Source organism: Poecilia reticulata, linkage group LG19, assembly GCF_000633615.1.
Source record: "Poecilia reticulata strain Guanapo linkage group LG19, Guppy_female_1.0+MT, whole genome shotgun sequence".
Lineage (NCBI taxonomy): Eukaryota > Metazoa > Chordata > Actinopteri > Cyprinodontiformes > Poeciliidae > Poecilia > Poecilia reticulata.
The window spans coordinates 24,756,716-24,782,884 of NC_024349.1; the positions used below are offsets into that span (position 1 = coordinate 24,756,716).

General features: G+C 37.6%; 1 protein-coding gene across 2 annotated transcripts in view; it reads left to right on the top strand.

The window, feature by feature from the left end:
* Positions 1-26,169, top strand: part of pemt (phosphatidylethanolamine N-methyltransferase) — a 58,864-nt gene that overhangs the window by 19,697 nt on the left and 12,998 nt on the right. For both annotated transcript variants that reach the window (XR_001777610.1, XM_008437962.2), the window contains exons 3-4: positions 13,168-13,283; positions 23,698-23,843. Coding sequence is in view for 1 of the 2 variants with exons in the window: in XM_008437962.2 (XP_008436184.1) it covers positions 13,168-13,283; positions 23,698-23,843 (262 nt within the window). In the remaining variant the exon portion in view is untranslated. The remainder of the gene's footprint in view (positions 1-13,167; positions 13,284-23,697; positions 23,844-26,169) is intronic.

A 26,169-nucleotide genomic window follows, 5' to 3' on the forward strand; every position in this document is an offset into this window, starting at 1 on the left:
AGTTATTTCACTCTTAACTCTTTATTTCTCAAAGTTAGCACAGGGATGCATTTTTGGGCAATATGGATTTCCAGCCTGCCAAAATATGCAACCCTCTCTATTCCCCTAAAATATTATCCAAATAATTTAAAACTTATAACAGGAGTTCTTGGAGCTACTCTCATTATGTAGAAAAAGTTATTTCACTCTTAACTCTTTAATTCTTCAAATTAGCACTGGGATCCATATTGCCCCAAATTTCCTAACCATATGCATGGTTAGGAAACGTGATAATGTTACAAATATCTTTAAAATTTCCTCTTCGGTCATATTTTTATCCGTTTCCTCGTCAATATGCGAGAGCTTAGAGCGATGCGCGCTCCCGCGACAGGGGATGCAAATTTGGGCAGGCGTGCTTTTCTGGGCATAACAGGGTCTAACTGTACCACATTTCGACACAACCAATGAAAATGTGTTGACGGTCTGTTGCTAGGTAGAACGGAGACAGTGGGGACAAACGAGGGGGAGGTTGGGGGGGAATGGGATATGGCAAGAGACTAGGGAGAATTGATGCTGTGGATTTTACTAAGAGTGTTTCGATAGGATTTTTATACAGTAAGTATGTTATTTAGAGTTTGTGGTGTGTGTAGTGTTAGTAGTAGTTTTGCTAGCGATTGCTGCATGGCTTCGTAGTGAGCTCTGGCACATTGAGAAGAGAAAGACTGCGCGCCGGAATGGCCATTTAGACCTTGGCCTATAAGGGTTAAGTCTGTCCTCGTCCATGCAACTGCACATGTTGCTCATGACTGGAATCTTGGAACTTGCTTTGAAAAATGCTTTTTTACATCAAGCCAATGATTAAAGCTGCAGATATCCACACGCAATGTATAGAAAGAAACCAAAACCAAACTTTCATGTTTTAGAAAAATCATTGGATTTCATTATTTGTATTTCCATAACACCTCAGATTATTTACTTATTTATGTTTCTTTGGGGTGTGTTGGTGAGGTGTTACGTATTTTGAATTCAGTACTGTACTACACCTTGAAACAGTTTCGGAATGATTTTGTCATTCTTCTGTAAGAACTGATCAATTATTTGACAACACTTAGCTGCTCAGCCCAGCTAAGGACAGGCATTGGAAATGAATCTGGTTATGAAATTAAGTACAGGGCATGTGTTCATAATTAACATTTGTCCCTATGCAAATAAATTCATTCAACTAAATGTGAAACCATCAGTTCCAAGACGCTTTATCGAAGTTTAATTTCTCTATGTCATTAAGTCCCAGTAGTCTTTATCTTTCTCTGTAGGGGACCTGGTGGCTTCTGGTGCAAAGAAATTGCTGTGTCCCTTTCCTCTTGTGTGGTACTATTCCTGACTGCATTAAATATGAAAAAGTCTTCTTTGTTAGTTGACATCCATTTTTCCTGGACATTTGTTTATTTGGTCATAAAACTCATCAACAATCAGTCTAAAAGTTAACTTTGTTTCTCAGTCTTATGTTGGTTTGTAATTATTTTTGCAATATGTTTGTTGAATGGGTTTGCTTGTAAAATGAGTTTTTTTCTGTTTGTCATTAATAGACCGTGTTTCTGGGAGTATTAATTACATTGGTATCACAAACAAACTGTTGATTTTCAAAGGAAATCAAAGCATTTCTGTCAAAGCTGCTGTGTTGCAGTCATTTATTCTGAGAGTTTGTGGCTCTCTAAACCTAACTTCACTTCAGACTGATGTTGCTGACATTTTTCTTCAAGTGTCATATTTTTATTCAACTTTCAGCATCCAGCCAAGTTATTTTTTAGATCTGACGTACAAGACTTGCGTACACGCAGGCATAATGTTGGTTTTGGAAGACAAACTTAATGGCAGGATAATTATTAGTGGCACTGTGTCTGCCAAGGACTGTGCATTAAAGTGTCAGCTAGCATGCTGCTGATTTTGCGTGTGTGTGTGTGTGTGTGTGTGTGTGTGTGTGTGTGTTTGTCAGTTTGTGTTACTGTATGAGTGTGTCTACCTTGATCTGTACAGCCAGACCTTTAATATTCTCCTTCTTCTGTGCTCAGAGTTTGGTACATTTTCTCAGATGTACACTGCATGGAAGTGATTGTGTGTTAATTTGAATAGCTCGTTCTAATTTGCTGCTCTTTCATTATACCGTTACTGTATAATTAAGGAGCCAATAGCTCTTCTTAGTTACTGATATTGCAGGTAGCTACAGATGAGGATTAGGGCCACTAAAAAAGAAAAAGCCAAACAATTCTGACATTTTTTCCAGAATTCTGAGGAAGAATGTCTTGAAAAGGAGCTTTGTCTAATCAGAATGTTGTCAAAGGATTTTATAAAGCATAGGTAAACATTTCCATCCGTAGATGTGCAAAGCTGATAGACATGTCCCACATTACCTTCAGCTGAAAAGAAGTTATATAAAATATTGACTGAGTGACTTTGACCATAACAGATTTCCAGTCTCTTTCTCTTCTTCACACCATTCGAGTGATCCTAATACTACTATCCGTAGCCACTGTGGATCAGTAGGTACACATACATAGATTTTTTTTGTTTATTCACCAACAAATTGGTGTTTGGTCAATTTGTTGCTCTAAGTTTTACACCTGCTGTCAAAATACATTCTGTCTCTAAATATACAGTCTCAGTGGTGACACGTATACAACTGTGGCATTTGTTCTAGTGAAAGAAAATATGAGGTTTGATACCCAACAGTTTCTTTAAGGTTTTTTTTTTCTATTTCCCTGTGCAATATCTTAATAACTATTTCATCTGACCCCAAATGTAGAACGGCAACTACCTTGTTCAGTTACCGTGTTTCTGGCCACTTTGCATCGTATTTTCTTTGGGTTCTTTGGTAAGTTATGGAAAAGTAGAAACTGGTTTCTGGTCCACTTTGTATTTTTTGGTTTAGCTCCTCAAAAATCCCAGTGAAAACCGTTTTTAGACACAACATTGAAACGAGAAGCATGTCTAACAGAGGTTTTTCTTTTCTTTTTTTTTTTTTTACCAGTTTTGTCATTAGCCATAGCCCATAGTGGGTTGGATTAATCTTTGGTATATCTGCCTGACACTGGACATTTTGAACTGATCAGTCATCAGTTTTTACCCACTATGGAGACAGAACTCTAATAGTGTATTATGTAATATTAGCAACTTGTCTTGTGACAAGTTGCTAATATTTCAGCATATTACTATATGCATCTGGAATGCTTATGGTAATATCTCACTGTTGCACTTAGCATTTTACCTCCCCAAACTGCATTTTTTCCCCCAGGAGCAAAGCAATCTGTAAATGTGTATATTGACACAGCAAATAATTTTGGGATTTTCAGTGAATCCACTTCTGTATTTTATGTGAGGCTATGTGTGTAGCTCTGCTGTGCGAAGCTGTGTCTCATCACTGGAAGATGAAAATGACTGTTTACATTGACTTTTACCCAAAAGAGAATTTTTTAAAAAGATTTCTTATGTTTTTTTCAGTATCAGTCATGCACAAATAGATTATGTTGACAAATGGGGTAGAAACTCACCCTTGATAATAATGGAAAAAAATCTGGTTTGGCAATTGGCTAAAGGTATTTTTTTCCACATCAGTGTTGCTGTTCTCCACTGTTGATGCATCATAACATTGGCTCAAGCTTTGGACTGCATTTCCAATTAGTGAGACTTTTTAAATATGTAATTAATTATGCATAGTGCCTTATCCTCCAAAGCAGAGTTCAGCCTCATCTGAGCAAACCCGATTCATGCATTTTTAACCAATCCGTCTGCAGAGGTCAGGCTGTCGGAGCAAACAGCATATTAGACGGCATATTAAACATCATTTGATCTTGTCCCTACATATGGAAATGGTTCCACTCCTCAGGTACCTGAGTCTGATCCTCCCACTGACCTACATATAAGGGGAACAAAGGAAAAAGCAGTCATACAACTTTTTTGGGCAGATGCATTTAACAGTGACTTTTTGTCTTACAATGGTCCAGGCAAAGCTCAATTAAAACATGTATGTCTACACATAGAAATGTATGTTGACTCCATTTGACCTGACAGAGCTTGACATTTTATAACTAGAAATGTGCTAAGCTTGAAACCCTGCAGCTTCATGTCCTAAGGACTTGAAGCTGCAGGGTTTCCTCCAGTGTATTATAAGCCTGACGGGCCACCAGGCTGTACTTGTTTATTTTAACCTTCTGACTACCAGGAAAAAAAAGATTGTCCAATCATCTTTTTTTATTATTCCACAGTCTTTGTAAGGTAATTAGAATACTGAAAACATTTTTTTTGGAAAAAAAGTTTTTATTTTTGAAATATGATGTGTCCACTACAGAGGACAATTTTTCAACTTTTAAATACTACAATAAAATACAGTCAAAATAATTCATAGAATGTTTTAATATGCTGCTAAAAGACTTTAGAATATTCCAACAAAATTTTAAACCAAAATTTGCACAATAAAAAGTTTTATGCACTTGCTTTGTTTCTTCCCATAAAATGTGTTATTACTGATGAACGGCATTTATATGAATTAGAAAAAGGTACGTACAAAAGTCCCACCCCTTCACGTGGTATCATTGAAAAGCCCTAAATGTCCTAAAAAGGAATTAATTAATAAAGGAATTAATTCAATAGAATGAAGAGGGTGGGAGATATTCAAGTTTAGAAGTGTCCTCTACAGAGGACAAAAAGGAACTACTGGTAGTCAGGAGGTTAACAGTGACAGTAGAGACTGATTAAGATAGGTTTATTGACTCAGACGATGGTGGTGTGCACTAACTTCCAAACTATAATTCCTGCTTGCACCCCTCCAAGTTTTTGTTACTTTTAACATTTTTTAAACATAAAACCACGGTATGCTAGCGCCCCCTACCATCAGGTGTAGCCTGTAGTGCTTGTACAATGTTTAGACTCAAAACACACATTTCACCTTTTTATTTGTGAAAATGATTAAATAACCCACTACTTTTGTTTTGGTATACCTCAAAAGATCCCATATAATCGCTTGAAGTTATTGACAATATGAGAAAAAGTATTGCTTTTGTAGGCACAGTAGAAACTCAAATGACTCAAATGAGTCTCAGGGCCTGTTTACACAGAGCCGCTCTTCAGGTAAACTGTAACATTTTTGTTGCGATCCAGTAGCTCATTTACGTCTCACTGGTGACCGGAGTCTCTCACTCTGGCACTTCTTTTTTGAAACCAGGTGTCAGAATGAAAGTTTTCTGTAAGTGAAGAACTCCGCAAATGTGAAACTGCAGAACAAACTTTCAGCTAACAACAAAAACAATGGCGGATAGCATTGTGCTACTTACCCTGTTCAGTTTAACACAATTTTTGATAAGTAATATGTGTTACAAGAGCCCTTTGTTTATGGGAGATGGAGACGAGTTACTGTTTACAATGAGGTGGAAGCTAAGGGTCAAAAGCACATGCAGATTTGATAATATGTTAAAGTCACAGCACCATCTAGTGGCCTGGCATGACAGCTGATTCTAAACGTGGAACCTTTCTCAATTAACATGTGAAAGTACCAGCACGTTCCAGGCAGTGACCTCATGTAAAGATAGCCTCAGTTTTAACAGGAAGAGACTTCTTGTCGTGATCCGTGTTTCTGTGTGTTTATTTTTGAGTTTTCTGTGTGATCCTGTTCTCTGTGAGTCCTGTCTCTGCGTCTTCCCCGTTGATTGTCTCCCAGGTGTGTCTCGTTCCCTTGATTACCCCATGTGTATTTAGTCTCACCTGTTGTCTGTGTTCCTCGTTGGGTCCTTGTCTATTGTCAAGCGTTAGCTGTCTGCGTCTGTCTGTCCGTCGTCCCAGTAGTACAGGTTAAGTTCTGTGTCGGCGTCAGCTCCAGTTATTCAGTCTTTTGTTTTTCAGTTCTACCGGCGATTAGCTGTGTGCTTGTCTGTATGCCGTGCTGCCTGTTCCTGGACTGTTTATGAGCTTTATTATTCATTAAAACCATCATATTCATCATCTTACCTGGGTCTCAGCGTCATTCTCACCACCACCAACCACACATTATGACACTTCTGTCAGAAGAAGTGGTGGGAAAGCAAGAAGAGTGGAAGAGAAAGACAACTTAGTCATTGTCAGTTCCTGGTAGTCTGTATTTTTCTCATCAGTAGATGAGAAAATGTCCGTTGAACCCAAGGTGCGTTATTATTAAAGTGTTATTAATGCATGTAAGCATGTGATCTGTCCATGTTCTTGTTCTCGTTCCCTTATTACCCGTATTACTAGGCTGTCCCTGTGTGCAAAGTGTTCTCCATCAAACACGGCCGCACATTAATACAGTCAATAAACCATCAGCTGCTGATCAGGCGGAGAGAATCATCATAGTCAACTGTTGGCCCCCCTGGGGCTCCGCAAATTAGCCCCGCTAACGTTGCTTTAAAAGAACCACAGTTACACTTTTTTTATATCACATAACTTCTACTTGGGGTTCAATTCTGTGTGGGTTTTTTTTTTCTTCTTTTTTGGTGTAAACAATGTCTGGGCTGAGGCTTAAGTTCTGTTTTCTCCGTTTCTGCTGTCTCGCCGCACATAACAGATGTCTTTGGAGCACCTGGATGTGAGACAAAAGTGGGCTGATGGTACAAGAGGAGCTTGTTAAAGCCTCTATTGAATTAGTCTCGAAGGGCTCCCAGTTCTGCCGTTCTGGCGCCACTCCCTGTACTTTCCCTGCCCAGGTCTTGTGTTACTCTTCCAGATTGCTTCGATCACATCATCTGCTTTCTGTCCATGGAACACCTGAGTATTTTTAGCACACTCCACCGACCACTGGAGTGGCTGCAAATGATTTCTGAATGATGTATGAAGCCGCCGTTCTATCTCTGACTGAGAAGAGACATTCTGGCCACAAATGCCACCCCGCAGTAACTTTGGCTGAGGGTGCCAGCTGTGATTCCTGCCGTGTTCTCGGGTTTGAAGATGAGGCTACGCGGAACTCTTCTCATGTGGCTCTTAAGGAGAGATGAGAAAATAACGGGATTGTCATAAGGTGTGGTGGTAGATGGTGAGGAGAGACGCTGAGACCCAGGTATGATGAAGATGATGGTGATTTAATGAATTACAATGCTCAAAAACAATCCAGGACAGGCAGCACGGGAGAGAAGTAGAGCACACGGCTAGTTACCGGTAGCACTGACACGAAGACTGAACATAGAGAGGGGTTAACCAGGACTTAACAGTACAACTAGAAAACTGGAACGACTAAACATACGACTGACAAACTGAGACAGAAACAGACGTACGTAAGACAGCAATAGACAAGGACCCGACGAGGAACACAGACAATAAGTGGTATTAAATACACTTGGGGTAATCAAGGGAACGAGACATTCCTGGGAGAAAATCAACGGGGAAGACGCAGAGACGGAGACACAGGAAGCAAACTGAGCACAAAAAACTCTAAAAATAAACACACAGAAACACATCATGACAGGGGATAGCTTCTGTTTCATTTTGTTCTGTCCTGTTGTTGAGTCGCTTTTCATCCTGGTGCACTGGTCTTTGCTAGAGTTTAAAGAAATCTGCCAAAGACAAAATGCTGCCTCCCTTTCGAGGATCTGCTGAGAGTAATTGTTTTATGTCATCATTTAAAAATATTTTTATTCCTTTTATTTTTGTAAACATGCTGTACTTCAATCTCTTTTTAGTTCAGTTGACACTCTATTGTTTTTTATTACTCTGTCTGTCCTAGTCATTTTGACCCCCACAGTCATCACTATTTTGTTTATATTTGCTGAACAGCTTTTATTGCTTACTCTTGCCAGCTTTTGTTGCTGTTTTTTTATGAAGGACCATAAGGGACAACATTAAATAAATAAGTGCATAAGGAAACAATTAATTGCACAGGCCACTAAATAAATAAATGTTATAAGTTTGCATTTTATTGATTTATTGGCATAGTATATAAATAATTTAAACATTCGATTCAACATTTATTTATCCCATGGTACATTTACTTATTGATTCACTTTATGTATTTTAATTTACCTTAGTTGCATTTACATTGTGAAGCACTTTGTGCATTTCAAGCTTTTTGAAATGTGCTACATAAATACATTTGACATTGAATAAATAATGGAATTACTTATTCAGTTTTGACCCGTTTAGGCTTCCATAATTTTTAAAGTGCCCCATTCATGAATGCTGATTTTACTTAAGGAGGGGAATTTAAATGAATAAAACAGGTTATTATCCAGCTAGATTGATGTAAGAACTTTGTAGATGTTGCTCGGTTCTTATCTTTAGAATTCATTGAGGTTTTATGTGTCACCCTCAGCGTTATCCTCTCAGCATTGAGGAGAGCTCTGTTTACATGGAAAATTCTTCAGTAGGATTATATTCTTTAGCCACGCAAAACGTCAGCCTGTGTGTGTGCTCTGGATAAGTAGAGCTTATAATTGGTGCTTTTATGCAGCTATTTTGACAAGCGAAAAAATAGCATGCCTGCTAATAAATAAAAAAACATGAGCAGAAGAAAATATGTGTTTTTATACACTGTGTTGTTTTTGCCCTTGGAAACCAATAATCCTTCCACACACTCCTATTTCCATCTTAAAATGACCAAACATTTTTGTTCAGAGAAGAGAGACTCATTTATAAACCTGAATTTTTGTTTTAAGTTCAACAACCGCATATTAGTAAGATCCGCCTGGTTTGTTTATGTGAGCCATTGCTGTCCTGATTGGGCTGTTAGTCTGGTTATAAGTGGCCCAAAACAACAGGATGTCCAGATAAAGATTTTTTTTTTGTCTCCAACAACAACCTGCATCTTTTTCAGTAAAGTATTTGCTTCAAGTCTTAAGTCCAGTCTTTTTTCACACTACAAACCCATAGAAATCAACATTCACTTTGATTCAAAAATATATACTTTATTTATTTAAAAGGGAAAGTAAATGCGGTTGTAACTCTTATTATTTAAATGTCTTCAAAAAGTTTTTTTGGATGGTGACGCTGTGGGAGGGAAAGATCTCTGATATCAGTCAATATTTGCAGGCCTTTTAGTGAAGATTATTTCCGTTTGACAGCAATGTTTTTATTTATTGATTATTGAATGGGTTAAAAGAAATGTGTGGGAAAACTTACAGGGTTTGGATTTAAATTACTGCCCAAATTGGTGATTTTGAATGTCACCACTGCTTAGAATGTCACCACTGCTTAGAAGTAATCATGTTGCAAATGTTTTGAAGTGGTTGCCACCTGTTGCTGTGCTAATCAGCAGTAACAATATTGAAGTTATACTGAAGCGTTTTGTATTTCTCTGTTTACACTTTTCCTCCTTCCTCCATCTTTTCTTTTTTATCTTCCTTTCATCTCCAACATCCCATGTTGCTGAGGGCGTTTTAAATGGTTCTGAAATTTTTCCCCCTTCTTATTTACTCTTCATTTTACAAGGCTCTCATGATATTCCTTTGATTTTGAAAAACAATCTTTTTTGTTGTTTTTTTTTTTATCTTTTTTTAGACGTAGAAAACCAGCCATAATGATGCACAACATGTGATAGTTTGACTATAATTATTCAGTTTTGGTTTGTTTTTGCAAATACGCTGGCATAGATTCAAACTATGAAGAAAAACGAAGCATTCCTGTGAAAAATTTCACTGATGTAATTTTCTGGAGCAACAAAGCATAATGTTTTTTGATATGCAACTGTTTTTTGGGGGGGGACTGCAAAGTTCATGAACATGGTAGGCAAGCATAAGCCGTGGCTTCAGCCCTTTTGTTTTTTGGTGAACTATGGAAAGTAGTATAGTTTGTAGTAGTGTTGTTATTGAAAATGGATTCTTAAAGCCTTCCCAGTGTTTGATTGGTTCTAAAGATGCTCTGCTCAAAAATATGGAAGCAAAGAAAAGATTAATTAATTGGTTTGGGATTCGAGAGAGAAGTCATGCAACCTGTAACAGCTGATTCTACTCTAGAAGAAGGAAGTTACACTCAGTGTCTCCTTCAGAGGTTTTCCTTCAATGACTCTTGGTGCAGGAAAACAGATTTTTCAAAAGGTTTGGTTTGTTTGACATGGTTCGAAGTGAAAGCAAACCACACCAGCTGAAAATGTAACAAATGTTGCAAATTTGGTCCCAATTAAACTGGGTCTGCGGGACTATCAGATCAGCAGACCTGAAGCAAAGATTCAGGCGATTTCTGACGCTACTAACGTATTAACCGTTGAGTTGCCCTCATTTTCCAAAAATATGTTATTTATTCTGGCCCAGCAGCAGGTTGGTGTCAATAGATTTTTGGTATTGGATGTTTCTTAGGCAGAGGAAATGGAAAGTGCAAATGCTAAAAGAGACCTGGTTCTGTTATGGCAGTACGGACTCGATGATTCTTTTAGCTTAATGTCAGTTACCCTCAAATAAGCCTATTTGAATGTGTAATTAAATGTTCCAGTATTAATCATAAATAATAGCTGTGTAGAGTTGAGTCAGTCCATGTTGCTAGGTGCTAGTGGAAAAGCGTAATGTATGTTTAACTCTGGATTAATTGCTTTATTGGTTTTAGAAGCACTGTTTACTTGTTTACCAATGTCAACATGGGGCTATTTTGTCTTCTTTATGACTTTTCTTGTCATAAAAATGATTAAGCTCTGGTCAGATTTGCAAAATCCAGTAAACGCGCACTTGTGACCTTACCCTTGTTAACCTTGAGGAGCTAACTACATACATGCTATTAGCATGTAGCAACACTTGGGTGTTTGAGTCAGTTGTCAGTGTGTGTGTGTGTGTGTGTGTGTGTGTGTGTGTGTGTGTGTGTGTGTGTGTGTGTGTGTGTGTGTGTGTGTGTGTGAGCATTTCATCGGGATGCTTAATCAGTTCTTCTATGTTCGAGTCTCAGTGCCAAAACCTTTTGTCGCTCAACACAAAAGAATGCTGTTACATAATGCCTCCAGGCCTAAAATGCCACACAGCGACGTTATAATACACGCCATCATAAATGTGACTTTCCCCAAACGTGCTATCTGGAAAGACTAGTCATTAATTCTTTCCTCTTTTATAATCGCCTTTGTTGTGCTTTGTGGTGCTTCTGTGTCTCAGTGCCCCACAGAACAGACTCTGATGTAATCAGCATGCGGATGTGAAGCATGAGTCCGGACCAAACGGGCCTTTTCAAGCTTTGAGGCCTAATTATGCATCCGCACTCTGCTGAAAGGAAGAGGTTAGAGAACAATGAGCTGGAGTCGGCTGGCGGCCAGGATTAAAAGAGAACATAAAGGAAACTGGAGGCTTCGTTACGTCGCTTGTTGTCTGATGATTGTAAATTAATGACTTATTGTGTGAAAGTTGTCTCCTCTAACTTTTACCTGTTTTCATGTTGTTTCCAAGCTTGACTAGCTCTAAACATAGAAAAGATGTTACCATAGAAACAGTTTTATTCTGTCTGCTTTGTCTGATTCGCATCTATGTACTTCCTGAGCCTACAGTTTGAAAACAATTCGGCTTCTGTCATTTCTTAAAGAACTCTTAACTATAACTGGTCAAGTAAATAAATTTTATCCTGCAGAGCTGATAGAATTTGCTTTCTGTAAATTTGTGTGCTATGACGGACTGACATGAAGGAACCAGCAACATTCATAAACAAGAATGTTGATGACAGCACAGCTGCTGCCCTAAATCCTGCTTTGGTAGGTCAACCTATCGAATTATAGTCTGTGCAGAAAGTAAACTTCTTTTGTCAATTTAGAAACAGTGGAATTAATGACCAATAATAAGTAAGAAACTAAATCTTAGACAAATAATTTAATGCTATTAAACATTTGCATCACTGATTGGCAAATTTACATGAACCTACATTACATGCAACACCCTGTGATATGTTAGCTAAATACAACTTAGTTCTTAGTAATTATAATTCAACATATCATATGAAATTTTCTAATTATAGTTCCTTACTTGCAGCTATTGCATGCACACACGAAGCTTTCCTGAGTGGATTAAACAACTCGTAAGAACTAAATGGTCAATAGACTGGACTTTGCTCATTCATGGTTTTTTCTGTGAGACATAACTCCAAATAATTGGCGTAAAATTCGACTTTTGCTTATCTAAAACATACAAAAGAAAATGTAGCAATGCTACTTGCCACGCTTTTGGCTGGTGTTTACAAGGCAGCCAATCCATGACCACCCATGAGTAGATATTAAGGCTGCAATACGTCACTTTTATTAAAAAATAAAGTTTTTACATGTTAAAACTGTCACTGTTACCGTCTCATAGAGACAGCAAAGTCGTCAATATGAGACAGATAAGATGTGAAAGAATCAAGCTCCTCCACTTCCTTCCACTCCTATTATTGCATTCCACATTGCTTCTGGTAAAAAAAAAAAACAACAATCAGAGCCAGGAGGAAGGTCTTAGTGCTGTCAATCATCTTTGTGTACATGCTGCTTAATGTGCCAATGCCAAAAGAAACAAAAGAAAAAAAACCTTACCATTGCAGCAAAGCTTTTTATTTTTTACTGTTTAGGCTGCCACTTTTTCAGTGGGCTCTCAGAGTGGAAAAGTGCTGGAATGTTTTTCTTGAGAGAAATGTTGAGATTTCTTTAATTGACCCTTTGTTTCTGTAGCCTCCACACAAAAAATTGGAAAGAAATGCAATGAAATAGTCAGACTTAATAGTCTTAAGTTATTTCATTTAAAATTTACTTACCTGTGGCATCTCCTTTTTACACACTAGTAAAATAAAAGTCAAGTGCACACACACACACACACACACACACACATACAATTGCCTTAAATGTGTCAAGGTCTTTGAATCAAAATGTATTCCAGAGCAGACACTGTGACATTGTGATCTATGAATTTAAAAAAATCGAAATTGTATAGACTACAAAAGCTTAGTAGAGGACATTACTCGCATTATCAGTGGTAAAGTAAACTTTGGAAAAAATTACTTTGTGCACTACATCTTTTAGTATAAAAAATGGAAAATATTATCAAAATGAAATGTCTTTATCAAAAAGAAGATTTTAACGATAAAGGTTTGCACTCGTTTAGGGAGCCAATGTTTCATATTGGTGCCTAAAATCTTTTTGCATCAAATTTTTTTTTTTTTACTATTTGTTTTAATTAGGGACCTGTTTTTGTGTCTCTAAAGGAGGCAAACAAATGTGGAGGATTTCTGAACTGAAGGTAATTGCTGTCTGCTGATGATCTTCTTGCTTTGCAGGTGGCACGATGGGAGCATCGTACTCGGGGACTTTCCAGGCTCTTTGGTGGCCCCTATGTGGCCTGTTGCGGTCTGGGACTCGTCATCATTCTGCTCAACGTTTTCCGGAGCCACAGGTATAATAAAGAAGAAAAAAGATCAGGATTTTCCACTGACGATTACAGTGTCACAAGATTAACTGCTATCAAAATTCAACAAGATGCAAAAATAATCACAAAATGTTGTATATTTGGTCGCTGTGGCAACCATATTTCGACAATACATCCATTATGGTCTAAATGCTTCACAAAATAAAAATTCAGCCTTTTACTCATTCACGCACACATTCACACACTGATGGATGTAAGTTACATTGTAGAGACTCAAACAAGGTTCCTGAGGAAATGTTCATTCAAACAGTTAAGAATGGCTTCTTTGTCAGTAAGTGCATTTCTATTACAAATATGCACAAAACCTTTTCAGTATTCAAAAAATAAACACAATTTCACAATTGCAGTGTTTCCCTTAAATAAGAAACACAATTAAAATCACGTGAATAAGTTTGTTCACGTGTTAAGTCACAAAAACCACGCCACGCCACAATCCTCCAACCATTTCCTGTCGTCATCTTCTTTGTGGTTCGTGCCAGTGGCAACATCCTGTTGTTGGTCACATGACTTGTTTGATGCTAAAAAAACATTTCTGTTGGATGTTTTGCCAAAATAAACCAATTTCATTATGGCCAAAAAAAACACCTTGTCCTAGCGCTAAAACATTTTATCTAAAAACGAGTTGTTGTTTTTTTTTTTTCTTAATTGCCATGTTTCCATTTAGCAAATTTATTTTCTAAATGTCAAACTGTACAATTATGGTCAATGGATGTTTTGTGCATCCTTGATAATATAAGTAGGTATTTTATAGCTCATTTAATCTCCAAATAAGGATTTAATTAATCTCTAGAATTTCTTGGGGTCATTTAAGTTTTGATGTAGTTTTCTCAACATAAAGCTGGAATTTATTATTTTTAACAAGGGAAGTAAAGCATTTTGCAAGATATTTGAATACCAACCAGTCACTCTGTGATTTAGAGCAGTGTTTCCCAACCCTGGTCCCCAAGGCACACTTTCCTACGTGTCTTAGAGGTTTCCCTGATTTAATGTGCCTGACTCAACTGATTGCATTTCAGGAAACGCCTGTTAATCAGTCATCGATTGAAATCAGCTGGGCTGAAGTAAGGAAATACCTAAAACATGCAAGTCAGTGTGCCTTGAGGACCAGGGTCGGGAAACACTGATTTAGAGTGCCTGGCCTTACACCAAGTGTTATCTTGATCTTTTCAAAGACTAGACAGCTCAGCAGTAAACTAGGGGTTATTTCTATCCTATATTAGAGATTTGTGAAGAGTGACATGTCTGTTAATAAAAAAGTTAAAAGCATCATAGAAATATTTCTAAGCCAATAATATGTGATTGACCAGTCAAAGAGTCGTAGCTCTTAATGGGAAGCCTGCTCACAGAATGCTTCACATCTTTTTTCACAATTTAAAGAGTTTAGTTTGTCTGACAATCACAATAGCACAATAAATACCTTTAACATTTGCAAGTTCTCCACTATTTGAATATTGATGCAGAAAACCGGCGTACACAGTATTCCCCTGCAAGATGTTTGACAGCATACTATTGAGAAACAACAGGTTTTTCATATATTATTGCAGCTTTATTTGTGCTTCTCAAGAGAATAATCCTGCCCACAGTGAAACTAAATATAGATAAATGTAACAATTCATTCACATATTCAAGGACAAAAAAGCGTGAGCGAAGAGAAGAATAGCTTTTCCATCCAGTTATCTGAGATGACTTTTAGCTTTTCTAGTTTTTTAAGACACAAATCATTTGTAAGTTACATTTTGCCAGGACCTCGCTTAAAAAAAATTTACCAATTATTTTTTCAGACCACATTGCTAAAAACTGATTACCCTAAAATGCCCCCTTACTATAATGGAGTATAATGTACAGTAATGCAAATTATTGTCATCTCAGTGCCTGATAATGTAGAAAGCATGTCTGGTCATTTAAAAAGCGTTAACAGCCTTTTCACAAAACGTTTATGGAGCATGGTTACAAATTTAGGGATATAAAAATTTACAGCAATAACAGGATCCAATATTAATCATGCTGTTGTGGCCAATAACTGATAATTATTAGAAGTTAAATATCAGTTATGCTTTTAACACTTTGAAACAAACTAACACATCTCTATTCTACACTCACTACAGAGACACTCACAGCACTCAGGTGATTAATTTGGGAGACAAGTAGCACCATTTGCCTGAATATTGTTTGAATTAAGTCAGTCATCTTAAAGGGGATGAATATTCATGAAGTCGGTTATTTCATGTTAAATAGTTTTATTTAATTACCATTGTTTTGTAGAAATGTACTTTGTGTTTTGAGCACAGGAGAAGAAATCTTTTCTGAGGGAGCACTGCACTGATACTTAATCACACAGACAGAAGACGTGCCAATTGTGCCTCCATTTGCCCAACCAAACGCCACATGTACAGAATTTTACAAGAAGGACACGAGCAATCCAATCTGAGCTGCAACAGTTGCTGCTTTTTCAGCTGCCGTTATGTTTTATCCCTCGAGGGCCTGCATTTCCCAGTGTGAGTCAGTACTGCTTTCATTCATTTCTCTCTGAGGTAATTGACATCCAATATCACATCCTTTTACCACTACTGACACATTCCTCTCCGCTCTTTCAATTTCAATAGACTTTTTCATTTCGGATGTGGTTTTGTTTCCTTTTCTTTCCTCTGAAAATGTTTTTCTTTTCAAGAATACATTTCTTGTTTAAGTGTGATAAACCGGTTTATTTATTTTTAGTCAGTGTGTACTGTCATGCTTTAATGACTAATTGAATGATCCGGTAAACTGCTATCTGCTGAAGGACTTTTGTCAAAGCGAGCCATGTCCTTCATTCCTTCCTTCTTTCCATCGTTCCTTCCTTTAAAAAAATCAAGCAGAGCTCCAAAAAACCATCAGAACTGCTATGTTTCTTCACATGTCTAACCCTAATGTCCAAACAACTAAAGCCCTCTCTTACTTTGGTCAGTGTTCATGTATGTTTGTATAAATCCAACTATGGAAAAACGCACAAACATGCCGCTGTTTTTTGTGGAAAGAGTTGCTAAAAGGCCACTTATTGAGGAAGAAGCAGTTTTTTCAAAAGCAGCATAAAATGGCAGATTAGACTTTGCAAATGTACCAAGAGCAAAGATCTAGATACATTTCATCAGACCACCTGCTGAGGTCTGCTGACACATTGATGATAATGTATGGTTTTTAATGCGGTAGAGACAGGGGGAAGAGAACACCGTCGCAACTGCAGCAGAAAAGGTTTGGAGGTGGCAGCATTATTTGTTGCTATTTTTGCTGCAGGAGGGACTGATGCACTTCACAAATAGATGACTCTAACCTCACCGACAAATTGGCTTAAAAACAACGGAGTTAATGTTTTGGCTTACAGAAAATCACATATCGGTCACATAGAAATTTTATGAGCAGAGTTGAAAAGGTTTATGCGAGGAAAGTGATGTAGAAATGTGAATCAGTTACACAAGTCTGTAGGAATGAACCAAAATACCCACAAACTCCACTGCTCTCCACTACTCTGTGAAGCTTATGGAAGGCAATGCTTCTGACTTCAAATGAATAAGTATATACAGTTTATTTTGGCACTCATCAAATGGATACTTTCTACAATCCTATCAGACCAAATAGTTTACATCTTATAATTTCAACTGTGTCAAAAATGTGCACTTGTGTGAACTTAAAGGTCTTCAGGTCCTTTGAGGCTCTTTTAAAGTCAGTAGTTTGAGGGATAACTTCTGTGTAATCAAAAGAACTCGGTTCTTTTGATTAAAACACAAAATTACCATACAGTCAAAACATTGAAACCAGGTTTATTCACTGATCTGATCAATGGAATTATTTAGTTAAATCATTCAAATGTCAAAGGAACTGTTTTAATGCAGGTCAAATAAACATAGTCAGTGAGACTAAATACATTGAGCCCTGCTTAGCCAGAAGTGGAAATTTTCTCTTCTGTTTATGCTCCACCATTGCCTCTCATTAGTGTAATTATAAGGCTTCAGGGAGATGAACTCACTCAATGCTTTTATTAACAGCCCTAATCAAATCTGTAATATAGGGCTTGCCACATTTAGTAGCACTAAATATAAACATAGAATATTCTTTCATCGACTGTTGTTGTTTGCAAATGCTGTGCTTAAAAAAAGAACTCAGAAAAATGCAAATAGATTGTTAATTGGTTGTCTTTTATCTATTTATACTGCATAGATATTTAAGGCATGTTTTACCTGAAGTTGTAGTTGTATTGATTTGACTGCAGTGGAGAATGTGTTTATATCATTTCATGATCATGTCCTACAAATCTTATGCATTCTGGTTAGTCTTGATATCAAAGTGTGTACTGTGCTATAAGGCGATGCAGGAGTTCTTAGGGCGCTATTGAAACATAAGACAGATAAGCATTAGTGTGGCGGGCATTACACAAAAGATTCAGGCGGCAAGTGAAGATCAATGGTGGAAATGAGATGCTGATCCACAGTGTAGTGCAATCTGCTGATCATTGTGTGTGTGCGTGTGTGCGTGTGTGTGTGCGTGCGTGCGTGCGTGCGTGCATGTGTGTGTGTGTGTGTGGCTGTGCATAAGAGGGTAAGCCATTTTTGTGGCCAGTAAGATTTAAGGCCCCAACATCCTTGGCCACACTTCATTCCTGAGATGTCCATGTGTACTCGAAGCAGATGTCCGCCGGATACATTCATGCAAAGGTAAACCTTTACAACCATGGCTGTGTATTTGGTGTCACACAGTAAGTGACTCATCTGGAAACGGTGTTCACATCAAACTGTTTTGTATGTGACACCAAGCTGTTAAGGTTGAGATTCTGCCCATCGAGTCTCAAGAAGCACATCAGCCAGATTGCCACTTTGTGCCTCACTAACCTGTAAGTGCAATAGCTCCCCAGATAGTATTCACTCGGATTGTGGGAAATTAAAGAAACATGGGCACGAGAAACATAGGCACTTGGTACACTTGATTATGGAATTTCAATCATCTGCGGAGGTTATTGCGCTTCTTCACATTATGAGAAACTCTGGTAGTTTTAAAAATTCATACCCCTATAGTTCACACGGTATTTTGTCCCAGTTTCCCAATCTCGAGTGATATGGTCTGCTTGGAAGGATGTCAGAACTGCTACTATCTGTAATCAGGAATTTTCACCATGTTAGATTGTCTTGGTATCACATGTTTTGCAGAGTGTGGTGTTCTGCAAGGACAAACAAGAACACAGCCTGTTGAATGTGAAGTGTAGCCAGTCAGAAAGCAAAGAAAGGCCAGACTCTGAGGTTCCATCCTCAGAGAATGGACAGGACCGAGGCTGTTTTCAATCACATCACTTTGGACAATAGTTAAAAGATGCTAATCAAATAGAAAAATGTGTGTGGCAGTCAAACCAGATGGTTCTTCTTGCTGATGTGTTTTTTTCTCCCATTGGATTTGTCCAGACCTGTAATCAAATCTGGAAATGCTTTTCTGAGTTTTGACTGAAGTCAATGGAATCTATACAGTCCGAATGATTGACAGCAATAGGATGGAGTGCAATGAGTTAAGGGTTGGATAACCTCTTTTTTGCTTATGTTCCAGTTCTAATATGACAAAGAAAAAAAAGACTTTTGATTTTTTCTTTTGTCTGTTCGCAAACTGGCGGCAGTAAAGTTCCTGCCTTCCCGGATAGAGAATATAGGTCACGGTTTGTCCATTTCTGCATCATATTGGATGCTACCAAGGCCAACCACTATGACCTGATTCTTTGCTACAGTTACATACTTTGCCTCTGCTGAGAGAGGATAACAGCTTATTGTTGATTTCACAAAATAGTTTTTCATACTATAAAACTGTTGTTTGTTTTTTTTTGCATATTTTCATCCTGCAAAGAGAAGAAACAGAGGGGTAATTTGTAAGGGGCTAAGACATCGGTCCCAACGGACCTCTGTTTGTTTTTGCCTTTTTTTGTGTCAAATCTGAATGTTTCAGATCATCAAAACAAAACTTTATTTAAAACAAACATGTAAACAAACAAGGGAATACAAAAGGCAGGTTTAGAATAATTTAATTTATCAACTGAAAATAACAATCCAAACCAACCTGGCCCTTTGTGAAAAAATAATTGCACCCATACTTGATAGATGGTTTGGCACAACCACCAACAGCCATCAAGTATTTACAATAAATCATAAGGAATATTTTACATCACTATGGAGACATTTTGTCCCACATTGGAGTGAATTTGAGACCTGTTTTAGGTGATGTATTTTTATCCTTTCTGAGGTTGACTTAATGTTGTGCTATGAATCTCTTTCCAGCTGTGTAACACAAAGGTGCTTAAGCTTAAGGTCACAAACTGATTGGCTGGACGTTCTTCATCAGAATGTTTAGTAGAGAATGAACAACAAAGTTACCCTTCAAAGCCTCCTCAGACCATCACATCACCACCGTCATGTTTGACATGTGGTAGATTTTTTGTCCCAAAAACACTCGAAAGGTTCGCTTTCGTCTCATTAGCACACAGAATATTCTCCCAAACATTTTGAGGATGATCAGACTGCTTTTTATTTATTTGCAAATGTTTTCTTTCTGCTGGTAACTCTCCCATTGATGTCTCCTTCTTGTGGTTTGCCTCAGTCCTTGTGCGTGCAAGGACTGAGGCAAACGTAGAGGACTGTGGCAAATGATACAAGTTTTACGTGTGTGGGGTCGGTTGGACCCCATTTCTACATACAAGGGTTAAATCATGTAATTGTTAGTGCTCTCTTGAAGTAATTTTGGTAAGTTGGACTCTCTCTCACCACCGTTTCATGTTTTCTTTATTGGTGGGTCATGGTTCTTCTCACTTTGGTTTTCTGATCACAAAAAGCCTTTTTACCATTTTCTAAAAAACTGACATATCAGTAACTTTCTTTCTCAACTGTTTTTGATGCTCCTTAAGTTGGGGAATAATGTGTTGATTTTTAAGATCTTTAAGCATACTTTCTTTTTATACAAGTTCAATCTACATAACTTTTTTTTTTTTTTTATCTACAGGTAAAATTGAGTGAATGTTTCCATTAAATATTAATAATCTTTTTCTACTAAGCCTATTTCTATCTGAAACTAAAAGTAGTTTGATGGCCTGAAACATTTATATGTGAAGGACAAAAGAAATCTGAAAGAGGACAAATGTCCACTATAGCACTGTAATTGAAATTATACAATTTTTTACATATTTGATATTTACTTCTTTTTTTTTATTGCAAAGTTGGTCCCCATTTTCATCCAGAGAAATTGTGTATGGAGGCTTTCCAGAATGGTTGTTGAAACCTTGAAAAGACAGAAAATGTTGCTGTGAAACCACAAAAACACAACTTTCCTTTTGATCTGTGTCTTTTAAAGAGACCAAAAGGAAACCAAAGCTTTCTACCTTGGCCTTCACACACCTCCCCTTCCCCCTTGTACCTTTATTTATTTCTACAACTAGACTTTCTCTTTCCTCGCTCTCTTCCTGAGTGGTTCAAAAACAGCATTGAATATGTATAGCCTTTTCTGTAATTTGCCATAATCTGGTGTAACTGCTGTGGTTACATGAATACTCGTCTGAAATTTTTCTTGCATTAGAACTGACTCATTGTCCGCTGTTATGGTGGTTCATCCATTTACAACCACTGACCCACTGCCCACGTCCTACCAGACCCCTTTTCCCTCAGTCTCTTTTCTAATCCAAATCCCAGCAGTGCACCTGTCCAAAACGTGTTATTCAACAGTCTGCCCAGCAGTGGCTCTTTGTGTCTGACGTGGCACAACAACATGCGCCACATCACATTTCACTTCCTGGTCACCTTTAACAAAGGAAGCGCGCCATAAGAGTCACAGCACAGACCCCATAACCCAGTTTTCTCCAATTAAACCCAAACCTAGATTTCACTCGGGAGCCACTTTAGACCCCCAAGTAAAATGCTGCTCACTACTTCTCACATATGAATGTGGACTCACAAATGTACAACCTGTTCAGTTTTGCGTAATCTTAAAGTGCTAAAAGCGGTGGGCTACTTACGTTTGTAAAGCAGATTCAGAAAAGCTTAGGGAAGCATAGGAAAAAAATGAGCAACAATTGATCATATTTAGCTGATAAAGCAAAAGTGAAACTTTAAACCAAGTAGGAAGTGAAACAGTGTATTTAGATTAAAAGTATTTAATTACGTTGATTTAAGATATTGAGGAGAATATCTGAAAAGATTTTAATAAAAATTTGTTGGTTTGTTTACCAGAACTAAACAGGAATAATAATAATAATTTATAAATATATATATATATATATATATTTTTTTTTTTTTGTTTTGTTTTGTTTTTTTGGCTCTAACACACTTTCTCTACACTTTTTCCCTTGATACTACTCTTAATTTGTGTAGCTCTATATGAATAAAAAAGCTTCTAAATAAAATTATTTTTTTAAATTCATGAGTGTTTGTAGTTAAAATGTTGGAGCCTGCTAGCCGCAGTATTGCAGATATTTGTAGAATTGTAAGTAAGGTCATTGTTAAGCAGGCCGCTTCATAACAAGAACTGATTAATATGTCAGTTCACAGACCAGACTCTGTAATTTGTGTTCACTTTTCACCACTTGAATATTCACAGCCACAAACCTTCTGAGCAAAAAATTAGGACACCGTTAAATATTTAGTTTTCTTACACAAAAATTTCACATCTTGTTGTCTAATCTCATGTTTTTTTTTATCTTTAGAAAACAATATGAAAATTGCCATTGAACACTTAGAAATAAATTTAGGTTCTCCAATTAAGGGAAATGGATACAAACAGCAACAATAAACAAAACGTTAAACAGGAATGTAATAACTAAGAGTCATACCAGTTAAAAAAAAAGATAGTTATTCTTGCCACTGCTCTTTTTTCTTTATTCACATCAGCCCTGTTTAGTCCACTTTAATTGAACTCATGACGCACTCTACATGCACACACACACACCCATGCACACACGCACACATAAATACATTTGGCTAAAGCATTGGAAATGGATACATTTTGTGTCTTGCAGTTTTCTATGCAACTGCAAGACACATATAAGCTGACTAATAAGAAATGCACATCTTGTCAGTTACTTCTAAATTTCTTCAACACTACAGTTGTGTTGCTTTGAGCTCCAAAACAAACTGAATCCCAGCAGCAAATCCTCCAGAGTTTAGTGCTTAATACGTTCGGAGGGAACATGTTTTCAAAAAGCCATCACCAAAACCAAACGGAGCACCTTTTAAAGCAGTCACCGACCCCTCTGTGCGCTTTCGATCCGAGCACCAGATAGAAAATGAAAATGCTTTTACTGCATGACTGCACTTACACAACCCACGACCCTCACATCATCCGGAGAGAGCAATCAAGAGTGACGTCAGGCGACTTTAAAATGCACTCCGGTAAACAAGCACTCTCTTTTTCCCTCTGAATTCACCGAACACAGTTTCACACACAAAACAGAACATGCATTAAGAGGAGACTGTGGAGAGTCATGGAAATGTAGCTCTGGTCTTTTGGCAGGGTGTGCAACTGGTTTGTTGTTCTTTGCATCAAAGAGACAGATTCCACTTGTTGAGTTAAGAAGTAGCAGCGTGTGTTTGATCTGCACTGCAGTGCTTATGCTGTGTTCAGTCTCGTCAAATAATTATTTTAGAGGTGGGTGTTAATTGATAATTGGCTATGCAGTGATGGAACAAGGTGCACCTGCTTCATTTCTGAGGGTCTTTAAAGAGGCAGTATCATGCAAAATTGACTTTTTTGAGCTTTGCGAGATATAATGTTATTTCGGCATCAAAAACGTACCTGCAATGTTGCCCTGATTCTTTTATGCATATTTGAGAAATCCTTGAATCCCCTGTGACCCACCTCCCCCAGCTCCTTCAGACTAGCCAGCAGCAATTAGCAAATACCTGGTGTAATTGTACGTCTACTGAGCTCATGATACTAGCTGCCTCTCAGTGAAACACTGTTAAAAACTTTAACGGGTTAATAGAGGAGCCATGTTGTAGTGCCTTCCTGAAGGTTAGGGTTAGGGTTTCAGAAAGGGCAGGAGTTTCTTAAAGAGACAGAGGACCAATTTCAAAGCATAAAGTTAAGAAGTCAAATTTCTTTTAAGTCATATTTTATAGATAGAGCATTTTTTATAACAACTGATGTTAACTTAGCTACTTGTACTATAAAATGGCACTATGGCACATTTTTGCATTCTCTGATTGTATATTGTAAGATTTGTAAGCTGTTTTGTGTGGTCCACACCAAATTGCATAACTTTCCTTTTTTTTCAGTTTTACCTGACTGATGATTTTTTTCAATGTTAATTTTCAACAAAGGAGACTAAAACATGGTACCCTGTGTTAATGTAGAGTAGCAAATAAAGTTATGCCTCATCTTTGTTGCTGTACAGTATGACAGTGGTGATGAAGACCCAGGCCAGATGGGAACTGATGGAGCGGACGGATGTTTTCTACGTCGGGATCTCCCTTATAGTGATGGGAACGGTTCTGGTGGTCAGCAGTTTTCTCGCTCTGGGCTTCACTGGGACGTTTTTAGGTAAATTTCAAGTCGTTTCTGACAGTAAGTGCAGAGTGTAATGGTACACATATTTATATGAAAAATATCCACTGTGGACCTGAGAATGCAGTGCAACGTTCTGCAGCACAACTTTTAGAAGTGGTACCAAAACTAAGCACAGTGGACTCCTATCTGTCACTAACTTCCACTCTTTAGAAAAATGAAGATTTCAGCTATCTTAAGTTTTTATTTTATTTTATTTATTTAAAAACCACAACAATAGACTTAATAGCCTCCATTTTTAATCAACATTAACTAAACAAAAGTGGGTAATAATTGACCGTATGCCTTAAGAGCTCAAATATTTATTAGCTTAATTTTTGAATGTACTTTCACTTATTATTATTCTCTCTATTATTATTCATGTATTCCATTTTCTTTTCCAATTACTAGTTAGCTTCTTTCTGGTCAAAGAAAAACTCCTTAGTTTTAGTTTGTTTTTGGTGTGACAAATGCATGTTGGTGTGTTCAGTGTGGGTCCTTGCTCATTGTGATGATTTTCTGTCTTGTGCTGCTGAAAACATTCTGGCATCATTGCAAACAAACACGAGCGCCGCAGCAATGACCGCTTGATAATTCTTGAGATGTAGAGTGGGAGAGACTCATAAATGACCCAGACTGACTGTCCCATGCTTTTTCTGCCTCGCCCATGTCCATTGCTGGGTTCAGATGACTTCAGACAATCACAAAGGGGGACAGAAGAACCAACAGAAGGGGAGAGGAGTCCTCCATTTTTGCATCTCTGAAAAGCACCAGTTAAAGTGGAGATCGGAAGAAGTGGGAGAGTGGATGGCACAAGAGAAGATGTCGCAATTATACACTGCAGCGATCAATTTAAAGATGTAGAAACAAGTGCAGGTGATTGTGAATGAAAAAACAGCAGGAAGCAGTTTTATAAAAAGCTTGTATTTATTCTGGTGTAATTATGGAGGTTTTAGGAGTAGAAAATTACGCCCCAGTAAAAGGTGGCGCATGTGGAAAGACAACTGGTCCAGCTTTTTAGCTAGAAGCATGATGTCTTGTACTCCAAGTGATGAGTCATTCAAGGATAAAAAGGCTCTGTAATTACAGAAACACACATGTGCCAAGTCAAAGTATAACAGACAAGGTAGGGCTGAAACCAGAGGTTTGCATAAAGAGAACTAAAGACCAACGGGTTTCCAAAAAACTGAGGAAAGTCAGAATAAACAGTATTAATAGGCGATGATTCAGATTCTTTCATTCTCTGACGGGCAATTCATTTTACAGCAAGTCACAATAGAAACAATAACACACCAACAATGAATTTTTTATCTATAGGTCATGGTACTAAACTCCACTGCTTCAGCCAATGGTGGTTAAAAACACACAAGCCTGCAACTTGTGCAGCAAATTCAGAAATTCTGAAGAGAATTTCACTTGAAAAGATAAACACAAAGGTATCTGTCTGTTGGCAAAATGAACATGAAATATTTTTTTTTCTCTTTTTAAAATCTTATGTGAGGAGAAAGCCCGAACTACGAGATGAAAAAATGAAATCAGAAGTCTCAGATTAAAGTCCGATATAAATCCCAAAATTGTGTGAACAGTCTGAATTCTGAGATTAACATCTCAGAATTGAGAACTGAGATTAAAGTCTGAATTCAGAGATAAGTCTGACTTTAACCCCTGAAATGTGTGGAAAAAGTCTGAATCCTGAGATGGAATGAAGTACAAATTCTGAAGAAAAAAAATCACAATTCTAATATAAAAATCTGAAATTTGATAATAAAGTCAGAATTCGGAAATAAAAGTCTCAGAATTTTGTGAAGAAAAAAATCAGAATTGTGAGAAAGAAGTCATAATTCTGAGATGGATAAAAGGTAACAATTCTCAAATTAAAGTCTGGAAACTTTAATTTAAGAATTGTGACGTTAAACCCAGTATTGCGAGACAACACATGACGGAGTGCTTTATGGGTTATGTCCATTATATTCTAATGATGCAAAATATTCTTTTGTGCTCCTTTTGACTTCACATGCTCGTGCAGCTACATTTGATACAAGGTAATCAAGTGTCTGATCATCACAGGTTGTCAGCCCGTTCCCTCTAATAGCCGTCAAGAAATGGGCTTCCATTTACCAGATTACCAATCCACCGTTCGGTTCTGCTCGGTGTGAGCGCGCACTTCGTCTTTCTTTTCAGCTCCTGCGACATTTAAGCATAGGACATTCAGGACATGTTCTTCGGTAAACGAGTGGCCTGACGATTTAAACTGCACGGCACAGGAGCAAAGACAACTTTCCAGTTTAAATTAAGTCAGGATGCTGCTTTATTGGCAGCTTTA